General features: G+C 45.0%; 1 protein-coding gene across 1 annotated transcript in view; it reads left to right on the top strand.

Moving 5' to 3' along the window:
• Nucleotides 1-22,917, top strand: part of LOC119970419 (sorting nexin-24-like) — a 235,774-nt gene extending 212,857 nt beyond the window's left edge. The window contains exons 4-7 of the mRNA XM_038805013.1: nt 7,835-7,929; nt 13,610-13,642; nt 18,481-18,545; nt 22,248-22,917. Of these exons, the coding sequence (XP_038660941.1) occupies nt 7,835-7,929; nt 13,610-13,642; nt 18,481-18,545; nt 22,248-22,318 (264 nt within the window). The 3' untranslated portion in view covers nt 22,319-22,917. The remainder of the gene's footprint in view (nt 1-7,834; nt 7,930-13,609; nt 13,643-18,480; nt 18,546-22,247) is intronic.
• Nucleotides 22,918-23,382: the final 465 nt, after the last annotated feature.

The raw sequence follows: 23,382 nt of genomic DNA, 5'->3' as shown, positions 1-23,382 counted from the left end.
GTAAAACAGGGACAGAAACAAAAGGCAGTAAGGGGGAAAGTGTAAGGCAGAGAAGCCACAGTCAAAAATCAAAAAGGGCAAGGTACAGTGACTGAGGGGAGCTCAGTGAATAGGCCCAGTAATACTAAAAGGAATAAAACGGGAAATAAAACATAAATGGAAAGCGATGCGGCAGTTGTTACATGAAGATATGGGTTCAACGACAAGGAAAATTAGGAGAAAAGTTAAGAGGAAAAATAACTGAGGAGAGGTTACTGATCAAGGTGTTAAGATTCAAAACAGAGGTATAAAAGCCAACATAAGTGTACTTTACCTGAATGCTCGTAGTATTCGGAATAAGGTAAATGAGTTGATGGCGCAAATTATCGTGAATGACTATGATTTAGTGGTCATTACTGAAACATGGTTAAAGAATGGTCACGACTGGGAGTTGAATATCCAAGGCTATCAAACTATTCGGAAGGACAGAATGGATGGTAAGGGTGTAGCTCTGTTATTTAAGGATGATATCCGGGCAATAGTAAGGGATGACATCGGGGCTGTGGAGGATAAGGATGAATTTGGGTGGAAATCAGGAATAGTAAGGTGAAAAAGTCACTGATAGGAGTAGTTTATAGGCTATCAAATAGTAGCATTATGGTGGGGCAGGCAATAAACAAAGAAATAACTGATGCATGTAGAAATGGTACAGCAGATATCATGGGGGATTTTAATCTACATGTCGATTGGTTTAACCAGGCCGGTCAAGGCAGCCTTGAGGAGGCGTTTATAGAATGTATCCACGATAGTTTCCAAGAACTGTATGTAATGGAACCTACGAGGGAACAAGCGGTCCATGATCTGGTCCTGTGTAATGAGACAGGATTGATTTATGATCTCATAGTTAGGGATCCTCTCGGAAGGAGCGATCACAATATAGTGGAATTTAAAATACAGATGGAGGGTGAGAAGGTAAAATCAAACACTAGTGTTTTGTGCTTAAACAAAGGAGATTACAATGAGATGAGAGAAGAGCTAGCTAAGATAGACTGTGAGCAAAGACTTTATGGTGAAACAGTTGAGGAACAGTGGAGAACCTTCCAATCGATTTTTCACAGTGCTCAGCAAAGGTTTATACCAACAAAAAGGAAGGATGGTAGAAAGAGGGAAAATTAACCCAGGATATCTAAGGAAATAAGGGAGAGTATCAAATTGAAGGAAAAAGCATAGAAAGTGGCAAAGATTAGTGTGAGACTAGAGGACAGGGAAATCTTTAGGGGGCAACAGAAAGCTACTAAAAAAGCTATAAAGAAGAGTAAGATGAGTGCTAAAAGAGATGGCTAGGGAAATGGCAAATGCACTAGTAATAATTTAGCAAAATTCACAAGACTCTGGGGTGGTCCCGGCGGATTGGAAATTAGCAAACGTGACACCACTGTTTAAAAAAGGAGATAGGTGGGCAGCACGGTGGCGCAGTGGGTTAGCCCTGCTGCCTCACGGTGCCGAGGTCCCAAGTTCGAATCCGGCCCTGGGTCCCTGTCTGTGTGGAGTTTGCACATTCTCCCCGTGTCTGCGTGGGTTTCGCCCCCACAACCCAAAGATGTGCAGGGTAGGTGGATTGGCCATGCTAAATTGCCCCTTAATTGGAAAAAATAATTGGGTAATCTAAATTTATTAAAAAAAAGATACAAATGCAATTGTTCACACCAGCCAATGGAAGAGCAAAACCTTGCAGGGATTATAAATATTTTGTGTGGCAGGAAGCCAGTTTAGATCAGCTAGGACAGAAGTGAGGGCAAGTGGGATGGAATGTTATCGCAAAGTTTAGATGTGCCCCGTCAGAAAGGAGAGCTGCAGATATCCACCCTCCTGCCTTTGTTTCCAACCTGCTCGATTCTCTCCGCAGACCTCTACTCCCAACCTCCAAAGCGCCTTTACTCACCTTTAGCCTGGGGTTCCTTGGCGATCCTGGACCTCTGGTGGGTGCATTTCCACCAGCTGCCAGTGTTCTTAATGGGACTGGCAGATGAGGAGCTGCCAGTTTTTGATTGGCCGGCGGCTAGCGTCAGGCAGGACCTCTGCCCTGAGGACCTCAACTGCATGAAGGCCCAACAATCCCCGCTTAAATGCCTGAAGGACACTTGATTCCATTGGGCCTCTCCATCGAACTGTGGGGAAAACGCTTCAGTTCTCCGTCCAAGCAGATTCCCGGCTTAGGTATGGGCAAGAAATTGGGACTTGTTAGCAATGTCTTCATCTCCAATAAAACATAATACATTTTCAAAAAATATTTGAAATCATTAATCTGATATTGAAAAATTATAATATTTTTGAAATGGTACTCAATTTGAAATACTATAGTCCATATATCTGTCTACATTTTTGTGGTTTGTAGAGTCATTTCATGCCAAAAATAACATATTTGATCTCGATTCATTTTTAATGAGATGGTTATCTTTGAATTAAATCTTTGTAGATTAGTCTTATAATGTTACAATCATTAGCAAAATGAGTCTGCATTGTTCACTCATTGAGTCAGAATTATTTGGTTGTTCCACCTGCCCCTGCTCCAACTGAGGCCCTCAACTGAGCAATTAATAACTACTTAAGGGCTGTTCCCTGAATAGCCACAAGAGGCTGGAGTAAGGGGTTCAGAAGCAGGGGAGATATCTGAAAGGTCACCTTGCTCAGGCCTCGGACAGGGTGACTGCTCCTTTCAATCGCCTACTTTCTACAGAAGGCACCTTCCCACACAGAATCTTCGAACCAGGAATGCCCGCTGCCTCCCAACCTCTCCATTAAAAACCCCATTCCTCTCATCCCAGCTGACTCAGGCCTCCCTTCCTCACTCTGCATGAGAACTCCTCATCCAGTGTTCCTGCACTTTGAACCTAAGGACTGCTTGTAGTCCCTGTTCTGGTCACTGCTGCTATTGACACTGCTGGGGCTACCGAACCCCAGGTTGACCTCTTTGAGGTTGGACTTCCTCTCAAATGAGGAGCCGAAGTTCCAAATTCAGACAATTAATGCTCTGGGAGTATTAAATGGCCGCTAGGGTTCGGTATTGGGATGCATTCCCCCTGACTCTTCAGTGGGTGGTGCGGGAAACTACTATACCAAAAACCTTGTCCCAGATTATTTAAACGATATGACGTGAATTAAATTCCTGATGAGAAAAGTGGTTTATATTCCATATTACCGTCACAGCGCATTCTGTTAATATGTGTTCTCAGTGATAACTGAATGACTAAACATAAATCCGATTTGCTTGGACTTTATTTATTCTAGAATTATGTGCACTTAAAAAGGGATGAGTTAATTTTTGAAGATTATGTGCTCTAGTTGGTGCTTAGTTATTCCAGCTTGATGTTGCGGGAAGCTAACAATGATGGGGAAAAAGAAAGACAATGTGAGTTACCACTAAATGAAGGCAAAGGGGTTGACAGTCTTAATTACTATCTGAAAAGGTGAAATGAAAAGGAGATCAGATCCAGATGGGGAGTTCATAAGGAAATGGATAGTATCACAGCACAAAAATTGCTAAATGCCTTGACATTGACTCGTTTCCCTTGGTCAGGAATATGTTGAAATGGCACAGTGTTCTTTTATTAGCTGCGTAAACGCAAGAACGACTGGCTGTAAAATCCGTTGAAAATGGTGACCGGGGGCATTCACCTATACTTAGTCCAAATACGGCTCACTTAAAAGTTATTCTCCATAGTTAATGGCTAATGCATTGCCAGTAATAATTAACCCGTTGAATGGGTTTCATATAATTATGATAGATTGTGACAATCTTTAACATATTATACCCAGTATGAATTTTCCTCCTGCCATTCTTGTTTACTTCCTGCCTGCACTCATCAATCCTCCCAGCTTTCAGGACCCTCTCTCAATTGGCCCGCTTCGAGCCCAATTTGGGGCTCTCGCGGGATTCACCCATCGCTCCCACATCCGCACCAGGTGCAACGTGATTGCGACATCATGCCCAAAGTGACATTCTAGACAGATTTAGCGGGGTGTTTCCCGCTGGCTTTTTGGGTGAGATCCAGTCTTGGATTCACCCACACGTAGGACGGGATTCTCCGTTTGAGATACTAAACGCTGACACTGGGACTGAATGTCAGGGCAGTCACATTAATATTGGAGATGCAGACAAAGAGCCGGGGACTGCATGAGGGGGTGCCAGCAACCATCCAGCGTCTGCAGGTGCAGCTGGAGGTGTCCAGCCACCTGCAGGAGCAGGAGGCAGTGCCAAAAATGTGTGCTACCCAGGCCAGCACCTGGGTAGTGTCAACGGATGAGGTCTTTGGTGCGAAGGTATCGGCCATGGGTCAGGATGTCCAAGGCCTGGGGCACACTGTGCGGGCGGTCGCTGAGGCACAGGACAGGGTGGCCCTGTCACAGGCAGCCATGTACCAGGACCACATGGACATTGCTGCAGTGCTCCAGAGCATGGCCCAGTCACAACGGGCCACGGCTGCGGGCGTCGAGAACATTTGCCGGGCTGACCTGAGCAAATAGCATGGTCACTGGGCAAGGTCGCACAGTCGCTGAGTGCCGTGGTCCATTCCCAGAGTGACGGTGGCAGTGCCAGAGGGACTCCATGGCTGTGAGCGGAGAAAAACTGGTCGAGATAAGAGCGGGCCTCCAGGACTGGCAGTGGTTAGCACTGTTGCTTCACCACGCCAGGGACCCAGGTTAGATTCCCGGCTGGGTCACAGTCTGTGCGGAGTCTGCACGTTCTTCCCGTGTCTGTGTGGGTTTCCTCCCGGTGCTCCGGTTTCCTCCCATAAGTCCCGAAAGATGTGCTTCTTATACGAATTGAACATTCTGAATTCTCCCCAGTGTACCTGTACAGGCGCCATAGTGTGGCGACAAGGAGATTTTCACAGTAACTTCATTGCAATGTTAATGTAAGCCTACTTGTGACACTAATAAAGGTTATTATTATTATAACTGATGGCGGAGCCCCCAGAGCTTGCACCATCCACAACCCCATCCCAAGGAGTAGCAGAGGGGCCATCATGTGCCTGAGGAAGTAGAAGATGATGGGGCCCATGCCGCTGACAACCACAGGGAAGGTGCCAGACCCCCTGTCCCTGGTCTATCCAATGGGCTAGAGAGCAGAACAGGGTGGCACCACGCCACCTCTGGCACCTGGAAAACTGCCGAGCCCATCCAGTGGACAGCCGCCAAAGGGCGGGAAACACAGCAGGCCACCCCCATGTCCTGGGGGAATCACATAGAAGGAGTGTCAGGACACTTAAGATTAAGAAGGTAGATACCAGTTAAGTTGGCTAGGGTGCAACACATAAGACAGCGTTAGGGGCTGGGGCACAGTTATTGTACATATCACTGCCGCAAATAAACACCTCCCAGCAACGTTCCGAACTGCCTCAGCTCTTTATCTGAAGGGTGTGAGGGATGTGTCGGGCTAGGTTCTGAGGGCGTGCGGTGTGGGAGTGGAATGTTGGTTGGGGGGGGGGAGGAAAGAGTGTGGGAGGCCAGCAGTGTGGTGTCCGGGTGTTGGATGACAGCACAGACCAGGGACCCCAGGGCATTCGGGGTTATACTCAGAGGGGGCAGGGGCCAGAGCTACTGGGGCACCGTGTGGTAGGGCATATCCGGTATGTGACCCATCACTGCTCACCACTCCAAATCCAGACCCTCACCCACCCTACCCCACTGCCAGAAAATCTGTGTGATGGAATGGCAGCATACATGCAGGCATCACCCGGGCGAACAGTGGTATGTGACACCAGGGCAGAGGTTAGGCGGAAGCACAGAGCTCATGTGGAGCGGGTTATCATCACCCTGAGCCCATGGACAAGTCCTGTTAATACTGCTAACCCAGGTACAACATGCTGTGGCGCAGCTGTTGGGTGGCTCAGAGTGGGGTAGGTGCTGGGATGGGGGGATGGACTTCAGGAAGTGGGGGTGTCAGTGGGGAGTGGTGCGGCGGGGGAGGTGGACGGTTGAGCTGCTGTTTGCCAGGCCCTCTTGTCGGCGAACCTGGAGACGATCAGGTTGTCCCGTCCACAGTGGCACTTGCGTGCACGTCCTGCCTCTTGCGCAACCCTGGGCCGCATGTTGAGCCCATCTTCGCCCTCCTCCTCATCTGCCTTAATGGATGAGGCCTGCCGTTCCTCCACTCTTCCTCCAGCATGTCGCCCCTCTGCTGCACTATGTTTGCAGGATACAGCAGCCACCATGAAGCGGGAGATCCTCCTCAGGTTGTACTGGGGCCCCCTGGCAGCCCAGGAACTTGAATCTATCTTCAGGATGTCGATGCACCGCTTGATGACGCTCCTGCATGGGCATCATTGTAGTGGTTCTCCACATTGGTTTGGGGCCTCCGGGCAGGTGTCGCCAGCCACCAACACAGCGGATAATCCCTGTCGCCCAAGAGCCAACCCCTCACCCGAGGGAGCACCTCGAAGGTGTCGGGGACCAGGACAAAGGCGTTGTGCACTCTGCCTGGATACCGGGTGCAGACATACATGATGTGCATCCGGTGGTCACACACCAGCTGCTCATTAAGGGTGTGGAATCACTTCCTAGTAATGAAGGGCACCGCCTCATGCGTCGGCGCCCATAGGGGGATATGCGTCCCATCGATTACCCACTGGACCTGGGCATGCCAACTATGGCGATGAATCCTTCTGCCCGGGCAACCTGGTTGGTCCACATTGAAGGTGATATACTTCGCCGCCCAGGCATTTAGGGCCTCCGTGACGGCGCGGATGCACCTGTGCACCGAGCTCTGTGTGATCCCAGAAAGGTCCCTGCTTGGCACCGGAAGGAACCTGTGGAGAAGAAGTTCAGGGCGACCGTTACTTTGACGGCCACTGGGAGCGGGTGTCGTCCCCCATACCCCCGCAGTTCCAAATGCGTCAACAGAGGTGTTGCATGATCTCCCTGCTCAGCCATAGTCATCAGCCCATGCTCAGTCCAGCATGTTCTCAAACAAAAGGCATTGCTGATATACATGGGCCTGATGCGGCGCCTCCTTCCTGGACAGCCAGTTCTCCATCGTCACCAGCTGGCCCCTGCTCCTCTGGGGCAGGCTCCTGTTCTGCAGGGTCCTCTCCGAGCAGCTCCTCCTCATGCAGCCTCACCACGTCCGCCGTGGCTGCGGCGGCCAGGCAGCCATTGCTAGCTGAATACCAAACTCCATTTCTGCAGGGGCTAAAGGACAGGCATGTTAGCATGATGGGTACTCCCATGCTCATCCATGTCCCTGGGCTGCATGGTTGCCCTAGCCTCCAGTCCCTGCTACCTCACCCCCCTGCCCCGATCCCAGCCCTGCCCCCGGTGAATAATTTGGCACTTGGTCACTTCCTATCTAATTAAATATAACATATGCGAAAGTGACAAAAATCATAAATGGATCTTTGTATAATTTGCGTTATGAATGTATTTACACTGTGTATGTTTTACCTTTCAGGAAGCCTCCTCTCTTGCATGTTCCACTGCACAGAAACTCAATGTTGCCCATCTCAAATAATGGATTTTTCCTTGGCAATGTGATGAATCCAGTAGGTTTACTATCATAGTGACACAGTTTTTAGAATGTCTTTGAGGGAAAGAAATCTGCCTTCTTACCCAGTCTGGAATGTATGTACCAGCAAACTCACACTTAACTGCCCTCTGAAGTGCTCGAGCAACGCATTCAGTTTCTTGAGTTTAGAGCGAATATTTGAATTCAAATTCATTTTCCTTTGTTTTCAGCAGTGTCAGCATTGTGGAAAACATTTTGTTTGCACATGTAATATTATGCAACAGTACATCATGAAAGCTACATTTCGATATGTTTTGAATAAGATTTTTGGTAATTTGTTTCTTTTGACAGGCTATCCTGATTGAGAATGAAGACCTACCTAAGATATTTCTAGATTTTCTTAACATTCGTCATCTTCCTTCTTTACCAAAAGTTGAAAGTTGCAGGTAAGTTTGCAGTTATCACTGTTCATACATGATGTTTCCAGTTCTACAGCCAATAAAAGCAATTTCTTACAGTGCAGCAAATAATATAGTGGAACCTACTCTATATGTTTCAATTGAACATAGGCGGCACGGTGGCACAATGGTTAGCACTACTGCTGCACAATGCCAGTGTCCCAGGTTTGATTCTGGCCTTGGGTGACTGTCTGTATGGAGCTTGCATGTTAGAATAGAATAGAACAGCGCAGTACAGGCCCTTTGGCCCTCGATGTTGCGCCGTCCTGTGAAACCCCTCTAAAGTCCCTCTACACTATTCCCTTATTGTCCATATGCCTATCCAATGACCATTTGAATGCGTTTAGTGTTGGCGAGTAACGCGTTTAGTTAGACGCATTCTACCCGCGTCTGCGTGGGTTTCCTCTGGGTGCTCCGGTTTCCTCCCGCAATCCAAAAATGTGCAGGTAAAAATGGCCATGTCATATTGTCCCTTAGTGTCCAGAGGCGTGCAGGTTAGGTGGATTGGCCATGATCAATGTGCGGGGTTATGGGGATAGGGCGGGAGAGTGGGCGTAGGTAAAATGTTCTTTTGGAGGGTCGGTGCAGACTTGATGGGCCAAACGGCAAAAGCACATTCTTTAGGAAGTGTTAGAATTGAGCAGCAGTGCTTTGCCACAATCCAATTTCTCATTGCCACATGGATAAGATTGTCAAATTGGTTCGAATCTGGGAGCAATTCACATTACTAGGGTTAGAATTTGCAAGTTTAAGGGATTTCAAGAATAGTCTACCTCAAACCCTCCTGGTCAGAACCGTGATGGTGAGGGGTAATCCGAGCAACCATGAATCAAATGTACTCATTTCCCATCCATATGTGACCACACAAATACAGAACCTGTGTTCCTAGCAGGTGATGTTCTGCTTATCAAATGTGCTATCTGAAAAATGTGCCCTTTGTTGTCATTTTTTAATCACACACCCTGTAACTTGTTAAACTGCTGGAATAGTGAATCCATGCAACAGTTGACTGATCAGTGCAATACCAGAAACTTTCACAGATTGGATAGAAGTCCTGGGTTTTTAATCATTGCCTGGGTCATTGTACTGGAGCCAATTTACGAATTTGAACAAGCTGCATCCAGCAGTTTATGTTTTTTGGTTGTCAGAACTAAATGTAAAATTTCTAAATTTGCTGATGACACTAGGTGGGAATGTAAGTTATGAGAAAGATGTGAGGAGATTGCAAGGGGATTTAGGCAGGCTAAGTGAGTAGGCAAGAATATAGCAAATGGAAGATATGTGAACAAATGTGAACAATTATGAAGTTATCCACTTTGGTAGAAAAATCAAAAAGGTAGAGTATTTCTTAAACGAGAGGTTGGGGAGTGTTGATATCCAAAGCTAGCATGCAAGTGTAGCAAGCAATTAGGAAGGCAAATGGTATGTTGACCTTCATCGCAAGGGGATTTGAGTATTGAGTATTTGAGTCTTGATGCGATTGTTTGGAGCTTTAGTGAGACCACACCTGGAGTACCGAGTACAGTTTTGGTTTTCTTAGAAAAGGAAGGAAACACTTACCAAAGACAAAGTGCAATGGAGGCTCTCCAGACTAACGCCTGGGATGACAGAATGTCTTATGAGGAGAAATTGAGGCACTCTAGAGTTTTGAAAAATGAGAGGCTGGTAAATCTCATGAGTAACCTCTCACGAGTTTACCAGACTCATCATGCCTCATGAGATCTTTTTTTTAAATATTTTTATTCAAGGCGTTTTAATTTTTATACAAAACATAAAAACACAACCATCTTTATACAACTATCATATAACCGCGCCACACAACTCTCTTAAACATCCTACACGCCCAGACTAAAGCGAACTAATAAAACAAAAATAATTATATCACAAACAGAAAGGAAACCACCGCCCAAACCGATCCTCCACCTCTGGAAAGAACCGACTCAGGTTTGACTTTGTCATTTGCGCTCTATGCGCCATTTTAAATTGTATTGAACTTAACCGCGTGCAGGAGGATGTTGTGTTTACCCTTCGCAAGGCCTCACTCGAAACTCCCCTCTCAAATTCCACCAAGGTCCTCCTCCTTTTAACTCCCCCCAGTGAGACTCCTTCCCCCTCAATCAACCACCAGTAAATATCAGAGACCCCCCCCCCCCCCCCTCATCTCATCCTGGGACAAAACCATTTCAATCGTGGAAAGGTAGCCAATTCCTTCTGAACAAAATCCCTAATCTGTAGGAACCGGAACCCATTCCGCTTTGGCAACTCAAACATCTCCTCCAATTCTCCCAGCTCTGCAAACCTGCCTTCCACAAATAGATCCCAAAACCGCTCAATTCCATCCTGCTCCCACAATCTAAACGTTGCATCCCATCCAACTCTGCTGGGACAAATCTTTCATTGCCACAGATCAGCACCCACAACGACATGCCCCGAATCCTGAAATGCTGCCTAAACTGATTCCAGACCTTCAATGTTGTACCACCACCAGACTCTGTGTAGTACTTAGCCTGTGAAAACGGAAGGTGCCCCTTCACCAATGCCCTCAGACTTGACCCTTACATCACGCCTCCTCCATCCGACCCCTTCTCCACACACTTCCGCACCTTCTCGTCGTTGGCTGCCCAGCCAAGTTCGGCAGAGCTAGGCCCTAACCCCCTCCGCCTAGGACCCCGCCCCCCCCTCCTTTCTCCCAAATAGCCCTCTGAATCCAGGTCACTTTCCCGCCTATATGAAGTCTGTGATCATCCCATTTGCCATCCCAAAAGATTACTTAGGCACAAAAATCGGGAGATTCTGGAAAACAAACAAAAACTTTGTGAAAACCCTCATTTTCACGGTTTGGACCTGCCCTGCCAGTGATAACAGAAGAATATCCCATCTCCTGAAATCCTCCCTCACCAAATCCACCAAGTTCAAATTGTGTACCTGAGCCCAACTCTGAGCCACCTGTATCCCCAAATCAACTTGACCTGCCAAAATGGTAACTTCTCCAGTCCCCTCCCCTGTACCTGCGCATTGACTGCAAACACCTCACTCTTTCCCACATTGAGCTTGTACCCCGAAAAAGACCCACATTTCATTAGGATCCCTTTAATCCTATTGAAACTTGCAACCAGGACCGTGATATACAGTAGGAGGTCATCCGCATTGGCGACAGTTGGTGTCCCAAAATCCCTGGGCGGGTTTCTCCGTCTCGTCAGCCCCGTTTCCGGCGTGGCACCCCCCCGTCGTCGTCAGCGGGAATCTCCGTTCCGGCAGCCGGCCAATGGGGTTTTCCTTTGTGGCCATCCCACTCCATTGGGAAACCTGCGGGCATGAGTGCGCTGCCAACAAAGCGGAAAATCCCGCCGCCCATCTCTATTCCTCGCCACTCCGCTGAAGCCTTAAGCATCATTGCCAGTGGCTCAATCATCAATGCAAAAAGCAAAGGGGACACTTGACACCCCTGCCTTGTCCCCAGGCGCAGGCAAAAATACCCCAAACTTATACCATTCGTGCTTACACACGCTGTGGGGGCCCTGTATAACATCTTGGTCCAATCAACAAACCCCAGCCCTAGACCAAACCACCTCAGAACCTCAAAAAGGTACTCCCTCTCAACCCGGTCAAGTGCATTCTCAGCGTCCATAAATAGTACCACCTCCGTTTCCCCACCCGTCGGGACGTCATCACCACATTCAACAGCCCCCTAATGCTCGGTGACAACTGTCACCCCTTCACAAACCCTGTCCGTTCCTCGGCTGTCACCCCAGCACACAATCCCCAAGCACGTCGCCAACACCTCAGCTGACGACTTCGCATCAACATTCAAAAGCGATATCGGCCAATACGACCCACACTCCTGCGCAACTTTATCTTTCTTTAAAATAAGCGAAACCGATGCCTGTGCCAACGCAGGTGTGAGCTCCCCTCGTCAAATGAATCATTGACCATCTCCACTAGGAGCGATGCCTCGTGAGTCGTTGCGATCTGGATCCGGCCCATTGAGGTCAGGACCTATATTTGCATATTCAAGAGAGCAGTTAATCTCACTTGAATATGTCTATGCTGGATCTACCCAGCACCCAGGACTTAATGGCCTCACCGCGGAGACCCTGAGCGGAGGGTTTAGCACTGGTTTCCACCAACGTGGACCAGCCGTACCGACACTTGGAGGGGTTCTCCCGGGCGATCGGGCGCCCCTGGGTGGTCGGGCTCTGGGCAGGGTGGTACCCTGGCATCTCTAATGCCACCCAGGTACCATGGCACTGCCAACCTGGCACTCTGGCAGTGCTACCTGGGCACCCTGGCAGTGCCACCATGGCAGTGCCAGGGTGCCCAGGTGGCACTGGCAGGCTGACAGGAGCACTGCCAGGCTGGCCCTGCCAAGGTGTTCATGTGGCATATTGCCTGTGCCAGGGATATGGCCTGAGGGTGCCGTGCTCTTATGACCCCGAGACGGGCAATTTCCGCCCGAGTTCAACGGACCTTTCAGTGGTCCATCAAATTTCCTGCTCCGCCCGTGATGATTCCCTCAGCGATGGGACTGAAAGATTTGCCCCTATGGCTAAAGGGGCGCACACAAACCATGGATTAACCACCCTACTAAACTCTATTACAACTGCTAAAAAGGTCCCATACAATAACCTGACTGGAATTGGGGAACTGTAGAAGATTGCAGTGCTGAATTAGATCATTTACCCCACAATGGCGATGGTGAGAGAATGCAAAGTTTTCACTGAGAAAAGGGACTTCAGTGGTGGAGTGAGAACGTGACTGAGCAACTGCAAAATAATGTGGCAAATGAAGGGCCTAAGACTACAAAAGTGGGAATCTGAAAGTGGTGGGAAGTGGCTTCAGGAAGGAACTTTTCCAGGAGGGCTGGATGTAGAAGGAGGTGAGAATGCAATTCAAAACCTTGCTGTGATATGAGAGATTCCAAATCCTAAGTGCTCCTAATAAGATTCTTGGTCAGAGTTGCAACGAAGATGGAAGGATGGTTTGTTTAACTATCCAGCAGATTTGCCTTGCTTGAGGTGACATTTACTTATTTTATGAAAAGATGCTGCCATAGTAATTGCCCTAGATAAACAAAGCTGCTGCTTCATATGTTGAACAGCCTACGTAAATTCTGTTTCTGTTGTTATTAGAGTGACCTCCCAGCTCCTACCTATAGAAGTAATGGAGCAACTGAGCAAAGCAACCAAGAAAAAAATCATTATAAGGGAAATAGAATCGGCAAAAGTAGAAAAAAACAAATGGAAAATGGAATTTAAGCAGTGGAGACTATTTAGTTTCTCCTTAGGTCCCTCAAGAAAAATGCTAACACTAGGAAGCAAGAATAAATATGATACAAGAACATGTAAAAGTAAACTTCCAATTGTGTGGTAATAATATAAACTTTGAATTGGAGTTTCAGTTCACCTCAGGCCATTTTGGATGAACAAGAGATTATTCAGCAATTAGTCACGGAAAATCAACAAGAAAGAGTTTTGAATTTGAGATGTTATTACCTTGGACGCTTTGTCCTTTGTCAGAGAACAGTGTTTGTGGGAAAAAGGGAGGTTTATAGGGAAAACTGACATAACTGAATCTCTGGCTAACTTTATCGGTAACTTTATAGGCATTACACTTAGTGGATAAAATATTAAGGACAATTTTAATGCATCAAAATGTTTTATATTTTTAGCTCTATTGATGACTATGATTGTGAAGAATTCAGGTAAGACCTTGGTCACTGCTCTTCAATCCACTTATTACTTTGAAAACAAGAAGTATCAGTTAATAGGAAGCGCAAGTAGAAAGCCACATATCTCATCAACATGCCCTCTACCATGAGCACCATTTTATTGGTATGAAACAATGAGCATTGATATGCTTATGAAGTCGTATTTGTCCAATAGCAATCAGCGATCGAGGGAAGTGAGATACCCAGGCTATGAATCAGAAATGCTTCCAGACCAATACTTGGATCAAGAAAATGTAACTGATTAATCCTAAAGACCTATCCATCTGTCTTTACCAATGCTCTAAAAAGTCTTACAACACCAGGTTAAAGTCCAACATGTTTGTTTCAAACACTAGCTTTCGGAGCACGGCTCCTTCTTCAGGTGAATGCTGAGATGTTTTACCAATACTGTCAGTTTAATTCATTGCAGAATGTTCTGTGCTCCATGACATAAAAAGGATGTGTCATTGTCCTATACATGATTTATCTGAAACATCAAATGATTACATTGCACCATGACCAAACTTAGTAAAGTATTTAGGGTACAGAAGCGGTTTACTAGGATGTTGCCTGGTATGGAGGGCATTAGCTATGAGGAGAGGTTAGATAAACTTGTTCTGTTCTAACTGGAACAACGGAGGTTGAGAGGCAACCTGATAGAGGTCTTCAAGATTATGAGTGGATAGTCAGATGCTCTTTCCTAGGGTAGGAGAGTCAAGTACTAGGGGACATAGGTTTAAAGTGGGTGGGGAAAAGTTTAGAAGAGATGTACAAGGCATGTTTTTTATACAGAGCGTGGTAAATATATGGAACACGCTGCCTGGGGAGGTGGTGAGAGCAGGTACGATAGTGGCATTTAAGGGACATCTAGACAAATATATGAAAAGGGCAGGAATGGAAGGATACGGACTCCGTAAGTGCATAATGTTTTATTTTAGACAGGTACCATGTCGGCACAGGCTTGGAGGGCTGAAAGGCCTGTTCCTGTGCTGTATTCTTTATTATTTTTGTTCTTTATTCTTCCTCTTGCATTATTCTCAATCCCTGGGATTTCCACAACACTTTTAAGCAACATACTATGGCTGTCCTTAAAGCTGGGCTATTCCTAGGGCGGCACGGTGGCTCAGTGGTTAGCACTGCTGCCTCATGGCGTGAGGAACCGGGTTCGATCCCGGCCCCGGGTCAATGTCCATGTGGAGTTTGCACATTCTCCCCGTGTCTGTTTGGGTCTCACTCCCACAACTCAAAAAATGTGCAGTGTGGGTGGATTGGTCATGTTAAATTGACCCTTAATTGGAAATTTTTTTTTTAAAAACTGAGCTATTCCTAGCCATCTCTGAACAATTTGCTATAGAGAAGAGAAATTATGAAATCAGATCTGCAGAGGAGTGACCATTTGAATTCATATGACCTGTGAGCTTGTGGTAATTATCTTTGAATTATTACTGGAGTTTTTCCAACTAGTCTGGCCTCTTTGTGGTTTGATTCATTTGGATCAGCTCAAGGTAATGGTTTCAATAGAAAGATAGCTGTCGATGTTTCAAATCTTTTGAAACATAATTTGAGTAAAGAGGAATTAGGTTTTATCTGCATAACTTAGTTGAATAAAGGCAGTCATCACTGGGGATGCGAGTGATGCAGCTTCATCCCAATTATATCACTTTAGAATGGGTGTTAATGTTGCTGTCTTACCCTCTCCACTATTTTGGAGTGAAAGTGTAGAGTACTACTTCGATGCTCAGACCAGCTTCTGGATTATTTGCTGTATCTTGTCCAAAAACCCGAAAGCATATGTGATAGGGACATCAACTGTTGCAAGGGAGGGGGGTAAATCAGATCTTCACTACGCCTACTTTGAGTGGAAGCTGCTTAGAAACCTATTTCTACAGTCTACCTTGCAGAGACCTTGAACACATGAATAGATTGGTTGAATTTCATGCAAAAAGGTTTCCTTTGGATTATATATAATTGTGCAAAGATTAGTCTATTTGCTCCTGAGCACGAGTAAAATCTTGGGATCTTTCTAATTAAGACGACATTTCCTGTGATTTGTTTTGACCGTTATGTCTCAATCCCTTGGGAGGAATAGGACAATTTAACACAGTACTTGGTTTGTGACACAGGCATTTAGAGACAATGGCCCTGTACCATAGTAGGATAGGAATAGTAGAAGATCTTTAACCCACACAAGCCTGCTCTGTCATTCCAGTAGATCATGTGTGATCTTTTAAGTCAACTCCACTTACCCGCCTATTCTTTATATCCCAAAAAACACTTAACTGACAAACATCTATCGATCTTGGTTTTGAAAGTATCAGTAACCTCATCATCCTCAGCCTTTTGAAGCAGAGAATTCCAGGTTTCCAGTACATTTTGTGTGGAAAAAAGGTATTTCCTCAGTCATTCCAAATAAGCTGAGCTCTAATTTTAAGTTAGTCTCCTTGTTCAGGATACTCCTCGCAGGAAGAAATTGTTTCTCTGTATCTATCCTACTGAATTCTTCATCACTTTAAACACCTGTATCAGATCATCCCTTAACCCTCAAAACGCGAAGGAATGCAAAATACTTTGAGGCCACTGTTGTCCACTTATCTTCTGTAAGATCTGTCCTGACTGAGTGATATAGAAACTTATCAAAAAAAGTCAAGAACAAGAATAGTTCACATTGTCCACGATAGCTCATCCATCTCGCACTTTAACTTAAGCACAAGCATTTAATTGGCTGCACAATGTTTACCACCCCCTTTTTAAACACATATTTCAATTTTTTTAGATTCATGTCTGAATCATTAATAGCCTGATTTACCTTGAAGTCATATTTTGAATTCACCTCACATTTATTATTTAATACACATGCATACCGAGTACCAGATACATTAATGGTACCTCTTTGAAAACAGTTCAATATAATCAACATTTTTGACATTCATCAAATATTTGTCAAGATTTTTGGAAAATATATACCCTACTTAATATATACCTATCTTGTGAATTACTTGGGTATTTTAAAAAATCCCCTGATTTAGTTGCAATGGGTCAGTTGCATTCGCACATTGGTGAGCTTTAACTGAACCCTCGTGGATAACTTCAGAACATTTTTGGAAATTATTAAAGTCAATTTTGGTTACTGAAGCAATTTTTTAGAAGTCACTTAGTGCAAAAAAAAGTTTTCATTTGTTCATGTGATGTGGGTGTCGCTGGCTAGGCCAGCATTTATTGTCCAAACCAAATTGCCCTCAAGAAGGTGGTGGGGAGCCATCTTCTTGAACTGCTGCATTCCATGGGCGGGATTCTCCGTTAGCCAATGCTGAAATCGGGAACTGCGATTGGGCAGAGAATAGCTTCCGAGGGCAAAATTGCGGAAGGCGCCGATTTGACGCCAATTGCAATTCTCTGTCTACTCAAAAACAGAGTCAATGCATTTCACTCCGCAAATACAGTAGACACAATTTGCATATCATTATATGCACGGTAGCACAGTGGTTAGCACTGTCGCTTCACAACTCCAGGGTCCCAGGTTCGACTTCCGCTTGGGTCACTGCCTGTGCAGAGTCTACACGTTCTCCTCGTGTCTGCATGGGTTTTCCTCCGGGAGCTCCGGTTTCCTCCCAGAGTTCAAAGACGTGCAGGTTCGGTGGATTGACCATGCTAAATTTCCCTTATTGTCCAAAGGGGTTGGGTGGGGTTGCTGGGGTTACGGGTATGGGCGGAGGTGTGGGTTTAAGTGGGGTGCTCTTTCCAAAGGCCGGTGCAGACTCGATGGGCCGAATGGCCTCCTTCTGCACTGTAAATTGTATGTCTACTCTATTCTATGTCTATTCGTGGGCCGGCCCCGGTATTCTCCGGGGCCTCCATGATTCTCCACCTCCAATGGGCTGAATTCCCGACGGTTCACTTGTGCTTTTAAGAATCATGAAACCAAAAACTCAATAAAAACATTTATTTTTTAAAAAATCATGAAACCGACGTGGCGGCTGCTGAGGGAGAGAGAGGGCGTACGGAAGGTGACCAACATTGCCATAGTTAGCTGCCAGTTGTGCCGCTGGTCGGGGGGGGCTTCTGCCAGAGTCAGAGGAATGGGGGAGGGGGAGGTGGACGGGCGGTGGCCAGGAGATGGGCTGTGGGGTCAGGGTGGACGGGCATGTACCATCATTGCCGCAGCCGGCAAGGCAGCCATGCAGCTGCTCACAGCACTAACAGCCCAGTTTGAACTGGGTCGTACAGATGACCACCCTGGGTGCCCTTGTGCCCAGCCGGCCCATCAGCTGTATGGGTGATCTCAAGCACAACCCGTGCCATCCTTTTGGCTTGAATAAGTGTGTGTGGGGAGTGTAATGTGTATGTGCGGCTGGAAAATGTCAGCCTCCCGAGTGTCAATTACGGACCAGGCAAATCCTGCACCGTGTTCCACGCAGCACCGATGCCAGCTCCTCAACGGTCGCAGAATCGGTCCAGATTCAATAGCAGTCTTTCTGTTGTAAAAGTCCATAGATTCTGCGTTGGTGTCAACACGTAGTCTCAGAAACGGAGCATCCCGTCCCATTGAGTATTTCCACAGTGCTGTTAGATAAAGAGCTGAAAGTGTTTCTGGGTTATATAAACATAAACTAGCAAACTAATGTTATTTATACAGAGTGCTATATGGTGAGCATATTATCAAAATTGCAGCTTTTAGAGCCACCAGTCAAATGTAACATTCTTTTTCCAGTCTTCTTCTTATTGTTTTTATTATAGCTCGCAATATTGTAGTTAAAAACAATTTGGAATACATCTTGCACTATTTTGTGTTTTCAATTCTGGAATACTGACATTCTTGTCCTTGACCTTTCCAGCAAACTATCCCACCAGCCAGTGCTGCTTTTCCTGAGGGATCCATACATCTTGCCCACAGCCACAGGTAATCAAACCTGTCATCCATTAACAGCTCTTTACTGTTTCAGACCTTAACTCTGTAACATTATGTGAAAATGAAACTGAAAATCCATTAGATTAAGACTTTGTAGAAATGTCCTAAAATAAGATGTGGAGCTCAATGTAAATGAAAAGAAACAGAATCACATTTTGGTTTCCTTTAGCCGGGTGTTGCCCGGTGCTTGCAGGGCCGAGAACAACCCCAATATTAAATGGGACTCTGCTTCATATTTGGGCCTCAGCGAGGGATGCCCTGCCAAGGCCGCACTTAGGGTCATTTCCTGCACTAACGTGTTCACCTCGCGAGTGCAGGAAGAGATCATGGTGCCCCGATCTCTGGACTCCCCACTGTGGCCTCTAGAACCCTACAAAGCTCCAACTTACCAATTAGGGGGTCCTTGAGCCTCCCTGCATAGCACCTCATAAGGGCAGGGCACCCCCATACCAGATCCACAGCACAGGCACCCCCCAAGAGCCAGAACACCTAGACCACACTTGTGGAAACAAGTGCCAAATGACACCTGCTTGGCGTCTCCAAGGCGAGGCCGCTCGGCCCCGCGTCTTGGGTAACTCTGGCATCGACACATTCAAGAAAGACTAACTACTCACTTGAATATGCAAATCTGGATCATGTCCATTGAGGGCGAGATCCAGATCCCGTTAGATCTCGCGTCATAAATCTAATGAGAGATCTGTCGCTAGATTTGCCACCCTTGTCATATCACGAGTCGGGCGCGTTGCGGCCCTTCGATCACGCCCATGGTGATTTGTCTCTTTTTTCCCCTCCCCCTTCTCTGTCTTGAAAAATTTGTTGAAGGTTCTATACTGGATATTGACATGTCTGGAGTTAAAAGCTATCTAGATGAATTTGTTATTGTAAACACTCATCTGGTTCACTAATGGCCTTTGAGGAAGGAAATCTTCCGTCCCTACGGTCAGGCCCAGATGTGACTCCAGACCCACAACAATGTGGTTGACTCTTCAATTTCCTCAGTCAAAAAGGAATGAAAACGATGGACCACCTGGCATCAATCCAGGCACCAGAAACAATAACAGCAAACCCAAGCCTGTCGACCCAGCAAAGTCCTCACTAACATTTGCGCTTGTGCCAAAATTGGGTGAGGTATCCGACAGACTAGCTCGGCATCAGCCCGACATAGTTAAACTCATAAAATCACACCCTACGGACAATGTCACCATCACCATTCCTGGGTATGTCCTGTCCGACCGGCAGGACAGACCCAGCAGTGTGGCGGCACAGTGTTATACAGTCAGGACCGAGTTTCCATGGGAGTCCCCAACATTGATACCAAATCCTCATAGCATCAGGTCAGGCATGGCCAAAGAAAATTCCTGTTGATTACCACCTAGTCCCCTACCATCACTCCCTCAGCTGATGAATCAGTACTTCTTCATGCAGAACATCAATTAGAAGGTGCATTGAGAGAAAGGGGCAAGGACACGGAATGTACTCTGGGTAGGCGACTTCAATGTCCATCACCAAGAGTGGCTTGGTAGCATTAGCCCAGACTGAAAAACACATTCCACTGTCATTTCACCTTCTGGCTGCTAAAGGAACTGCAAAACAGAAACGTTATTTTAAAAAACAGGACCACTGAAATCAATCACAGTCTAAGCCCACCCTTAAATTACGCAATACATTTATAATCCAATTTTCCTAAAATCCTCCATTCGTCACAAGCTTCAGCAGATGTTGCTCAGGGGTGATGAAGCAGCAACCATTTTAGCTAAGATTAGCGAGCTCAGATCACATCAGATATTGAACCCGAGATCTTCCTAGCTCCACATTGCTGATGTTCCAAGAAGGATGAAAGAGGAGAAGAAATGGGTGCTAGTTTTTAAAAAATATATATACTTTGTCCACTGTGTATCTTCTGTAGTTTTTTTTAAATTAAAAAAAGTAATGGATTATTTAACATACAGTTGGATGCAGCGATGACAGTTCTCAAGCTAGAGTGATATTCTAGATGACATTTTCTCAGTCCATTTTTTTCTTATCTTTTAATAAATTGATTTGGTCTCAGAATTTTAACGAACTTTTGATGTTTCACTTCTGTAACAATAAATATTCTTATTGAAATTATTACAGTAGCAATAATATACAAATTCCAAATGGATGATTTTTCAGGCAATGAATTGGATTTAATGGAAACTTATTTTCTAAACATAATATTTCAAGCACTTAATCCCTGAGGAATGGGCCTACAAACCTAATAATAATAAATCTCGATCAGCTTTGAAAATCAAACTAAGGTTCTGATTTCCACCGTGGAGGCGGGAACACAAGTCAGGAAATCTCCACAATCTGCAGACCCAGCTCCGTGGAAACAACTCCCAGAAGCATGATTTTTGCACCGGAGGTAGGGTGCGAGAGCATGATCAAGTCGACCTGCTGCCTCTAGAGACAATTCAAACATGGCCATGAAGGTGGGAGAGTGCTAAAACAGGCTGGTTACAAGAACAGAAAATACTGGACAGTCTCAGCAGGTTTGACAGAGTCTGTGGAGAGAAAGTAAGCAAACATTTTGAGTCTGGATGGCTCTTTGTCAAAGCTAGAGAGACCTTGAAATAGCATCAGACTTATACTGTTGTGGGGGATGGGGATGACTAGAGGGTCAGCGATAGGTATAAATTAATCAATGGGGTTGTGGACTGAAAAATAAAAGGAATGTAAATGGTGGAGATAATGACTAAGAAGGGTACTGATAGTTGCACATTAAGAGATCAAAATGTGTTAATGGCTGGTTACACACTATACCACCTTTATAGCCACTCATGCCTCCATACTTCCTCATACCCCATGCCACCTCATATCCCCATACACTACTAATCCCCACTCCACATCTGAGCTACTCACACAATATGCACTCCTGTAGACCTCAGGAGCCATGTGAAGATGAAAAAAACTCACGGAAATTTAAGAAAGCCCTCACTTACACACTTGGTTTTGAAAAATACTCTCATTCGTCAAACCCATTCAAAGATTTTCAATCCCCTCAAGTGGTCAATCTGTTACAAAAACAAACAAACTTCTACTCAGGAACCACATCAAACACAAGTAATTTTTTTATCACCTCTTAAAACTGTCAACTGAAATGTAAACTCAGCACTCCTGCTGAGATAAGTAGTTTTGAAGCTTTTGAAGCTCAGCCAATCATTCCTAATGGGCTCAGCTGTAATAACAGTCTTTGGGAAATATCAACAATGAAGTTGTATTGAAACTGCGAGAATGGATGGTAATGGCTTTTTTAAGCTACGCTAAATGGCCCATCAATCAATGCATTCCAGCATTTTTTTTTACCCTAACTGACCGCTAAAGCCTGATTTTCTTTTGATTACACAGCACTGGGGATTTAAATTACTTTAAATTGTGACACCTAAACAAACCTTATCCTGCCTTCACTAGCATTTATGCCCCCTCCATAAATTCATGTCTCACACACTATGGGTTAATGTCCTTGGAACAGTGAAAATGTGTTTGAACTCAGCAGTAATTTTCAATGGCTCTGCTAAATTTGGATTTCCTGCCTGTCCCACCTCTTCCCCACCAGAAGAATGAAAATGGACTCCGCGAACATTCAACCTTATATGTTTTATTGAGAAGTGACACATTATTTTCATAATATTAACTCTGAGCCTGATCTTTCTTTCTCTTGTGATCTTTTAGATGACTTCCCGAATGTAGTTATTGAAGGTGTTCTACATGGAATATACTATCCATACCTTCAGCTAAGGTAGAGCAGAATCAACAACAAAAATGCATCTCAAGAGACCCAACCACAAGAGTAACCAGTATTAAAGGTGCACATTTTTTTATAAACAGCTGTCAATCAGTTTTGATTGACTTTCCCTGGCAAGTTGTACATTGAACCTTAATATACTTTTTTTAAAACTTTTACATAACTCATTGCATTCACTTGTGTATATAAATATATTTAAAAGAACTGCCATGTTTATCATTGAATGTATAACTAATTTCAATGTGAACCCCGAGAGCATGGAACTTATTATAATGTGGAAACCATATTTTCTGAATTTTAAAATCAAGAACATCACATCATTGTTAAATGGAAAACGTTTCTATTTTATGCCTTAGATTTTCTTTCTGTTGGAAGAACTCTAATCAGTGCAACAAGTTATTGTACATAAACATTTCGGGTAGAAATGTATTTACATTTGATAATGTAGAAATGAGACAGAATATTTATCTGTAAATCACACAATAGTCCTTTATACTTAAGTTCTTAATTGTGTTAACACTTCATTGAATAAGTAAAGCATACCTATTATTTTATAATTATTTCATGTAATAAATTTGAAAAGCACTGAACAATAAATGAATGATTTCTGTTTATTGATTAATTTTCAGTGTGCACTTTAAATCTTACTTTGGTCATGTTTTCAAATGTTGTTTATGGTGCTGGGAATCTTCGCTATCAACTTTTCCACAGTTGCAATTGATGTGAGAGCTAGAAACTGCCAGTGATTTGCAGCTTTTATCCAAGATTGGGTTAATCGCATTAGCAGAAGACTTTAAAGTTTGAGTTAAAAAGAGGGGCGAAGGAAGCAGACATAATTGTGGTACTAGCACAGCAACTGGGATTGGAAGAAGGAAAGGTTAATCCAGATGACAATTCAGATGAGTTGGTTAGAATTCAGCTGTAGATGAAGCAGTTTGAATCAGGAATAGAAATGAAAAAGCTGGAAAAATAAAGCTCAAATTTGAAAAAAAGATAGAAAATGATGAGAGATGTGAAAGCTTGAATTTGAACCCCAGAGAGAGAAGATGGCAAAGAGAGAAA

This window comes from Scyliorhinus canicula, chromosome 8, assembly GCF_902713615.1.
Source record: "Scyliorhinus canicula chromosome 8, sScyCan1.1, whole genome shotgun sequence".
Lineage (NCBI taxonomy): Eukaryota > Metazoa > Chordata > Chondrichthyes > Carcharhiniformes > Scyliorhinidae > Scyliorhinus > Scyliorhinus canicula.
The sequence above is the reverse complement of the archived record's forward strand: the minus strand, read 5'-3'. Positions and strand labels throughout refer to the sequence as shown.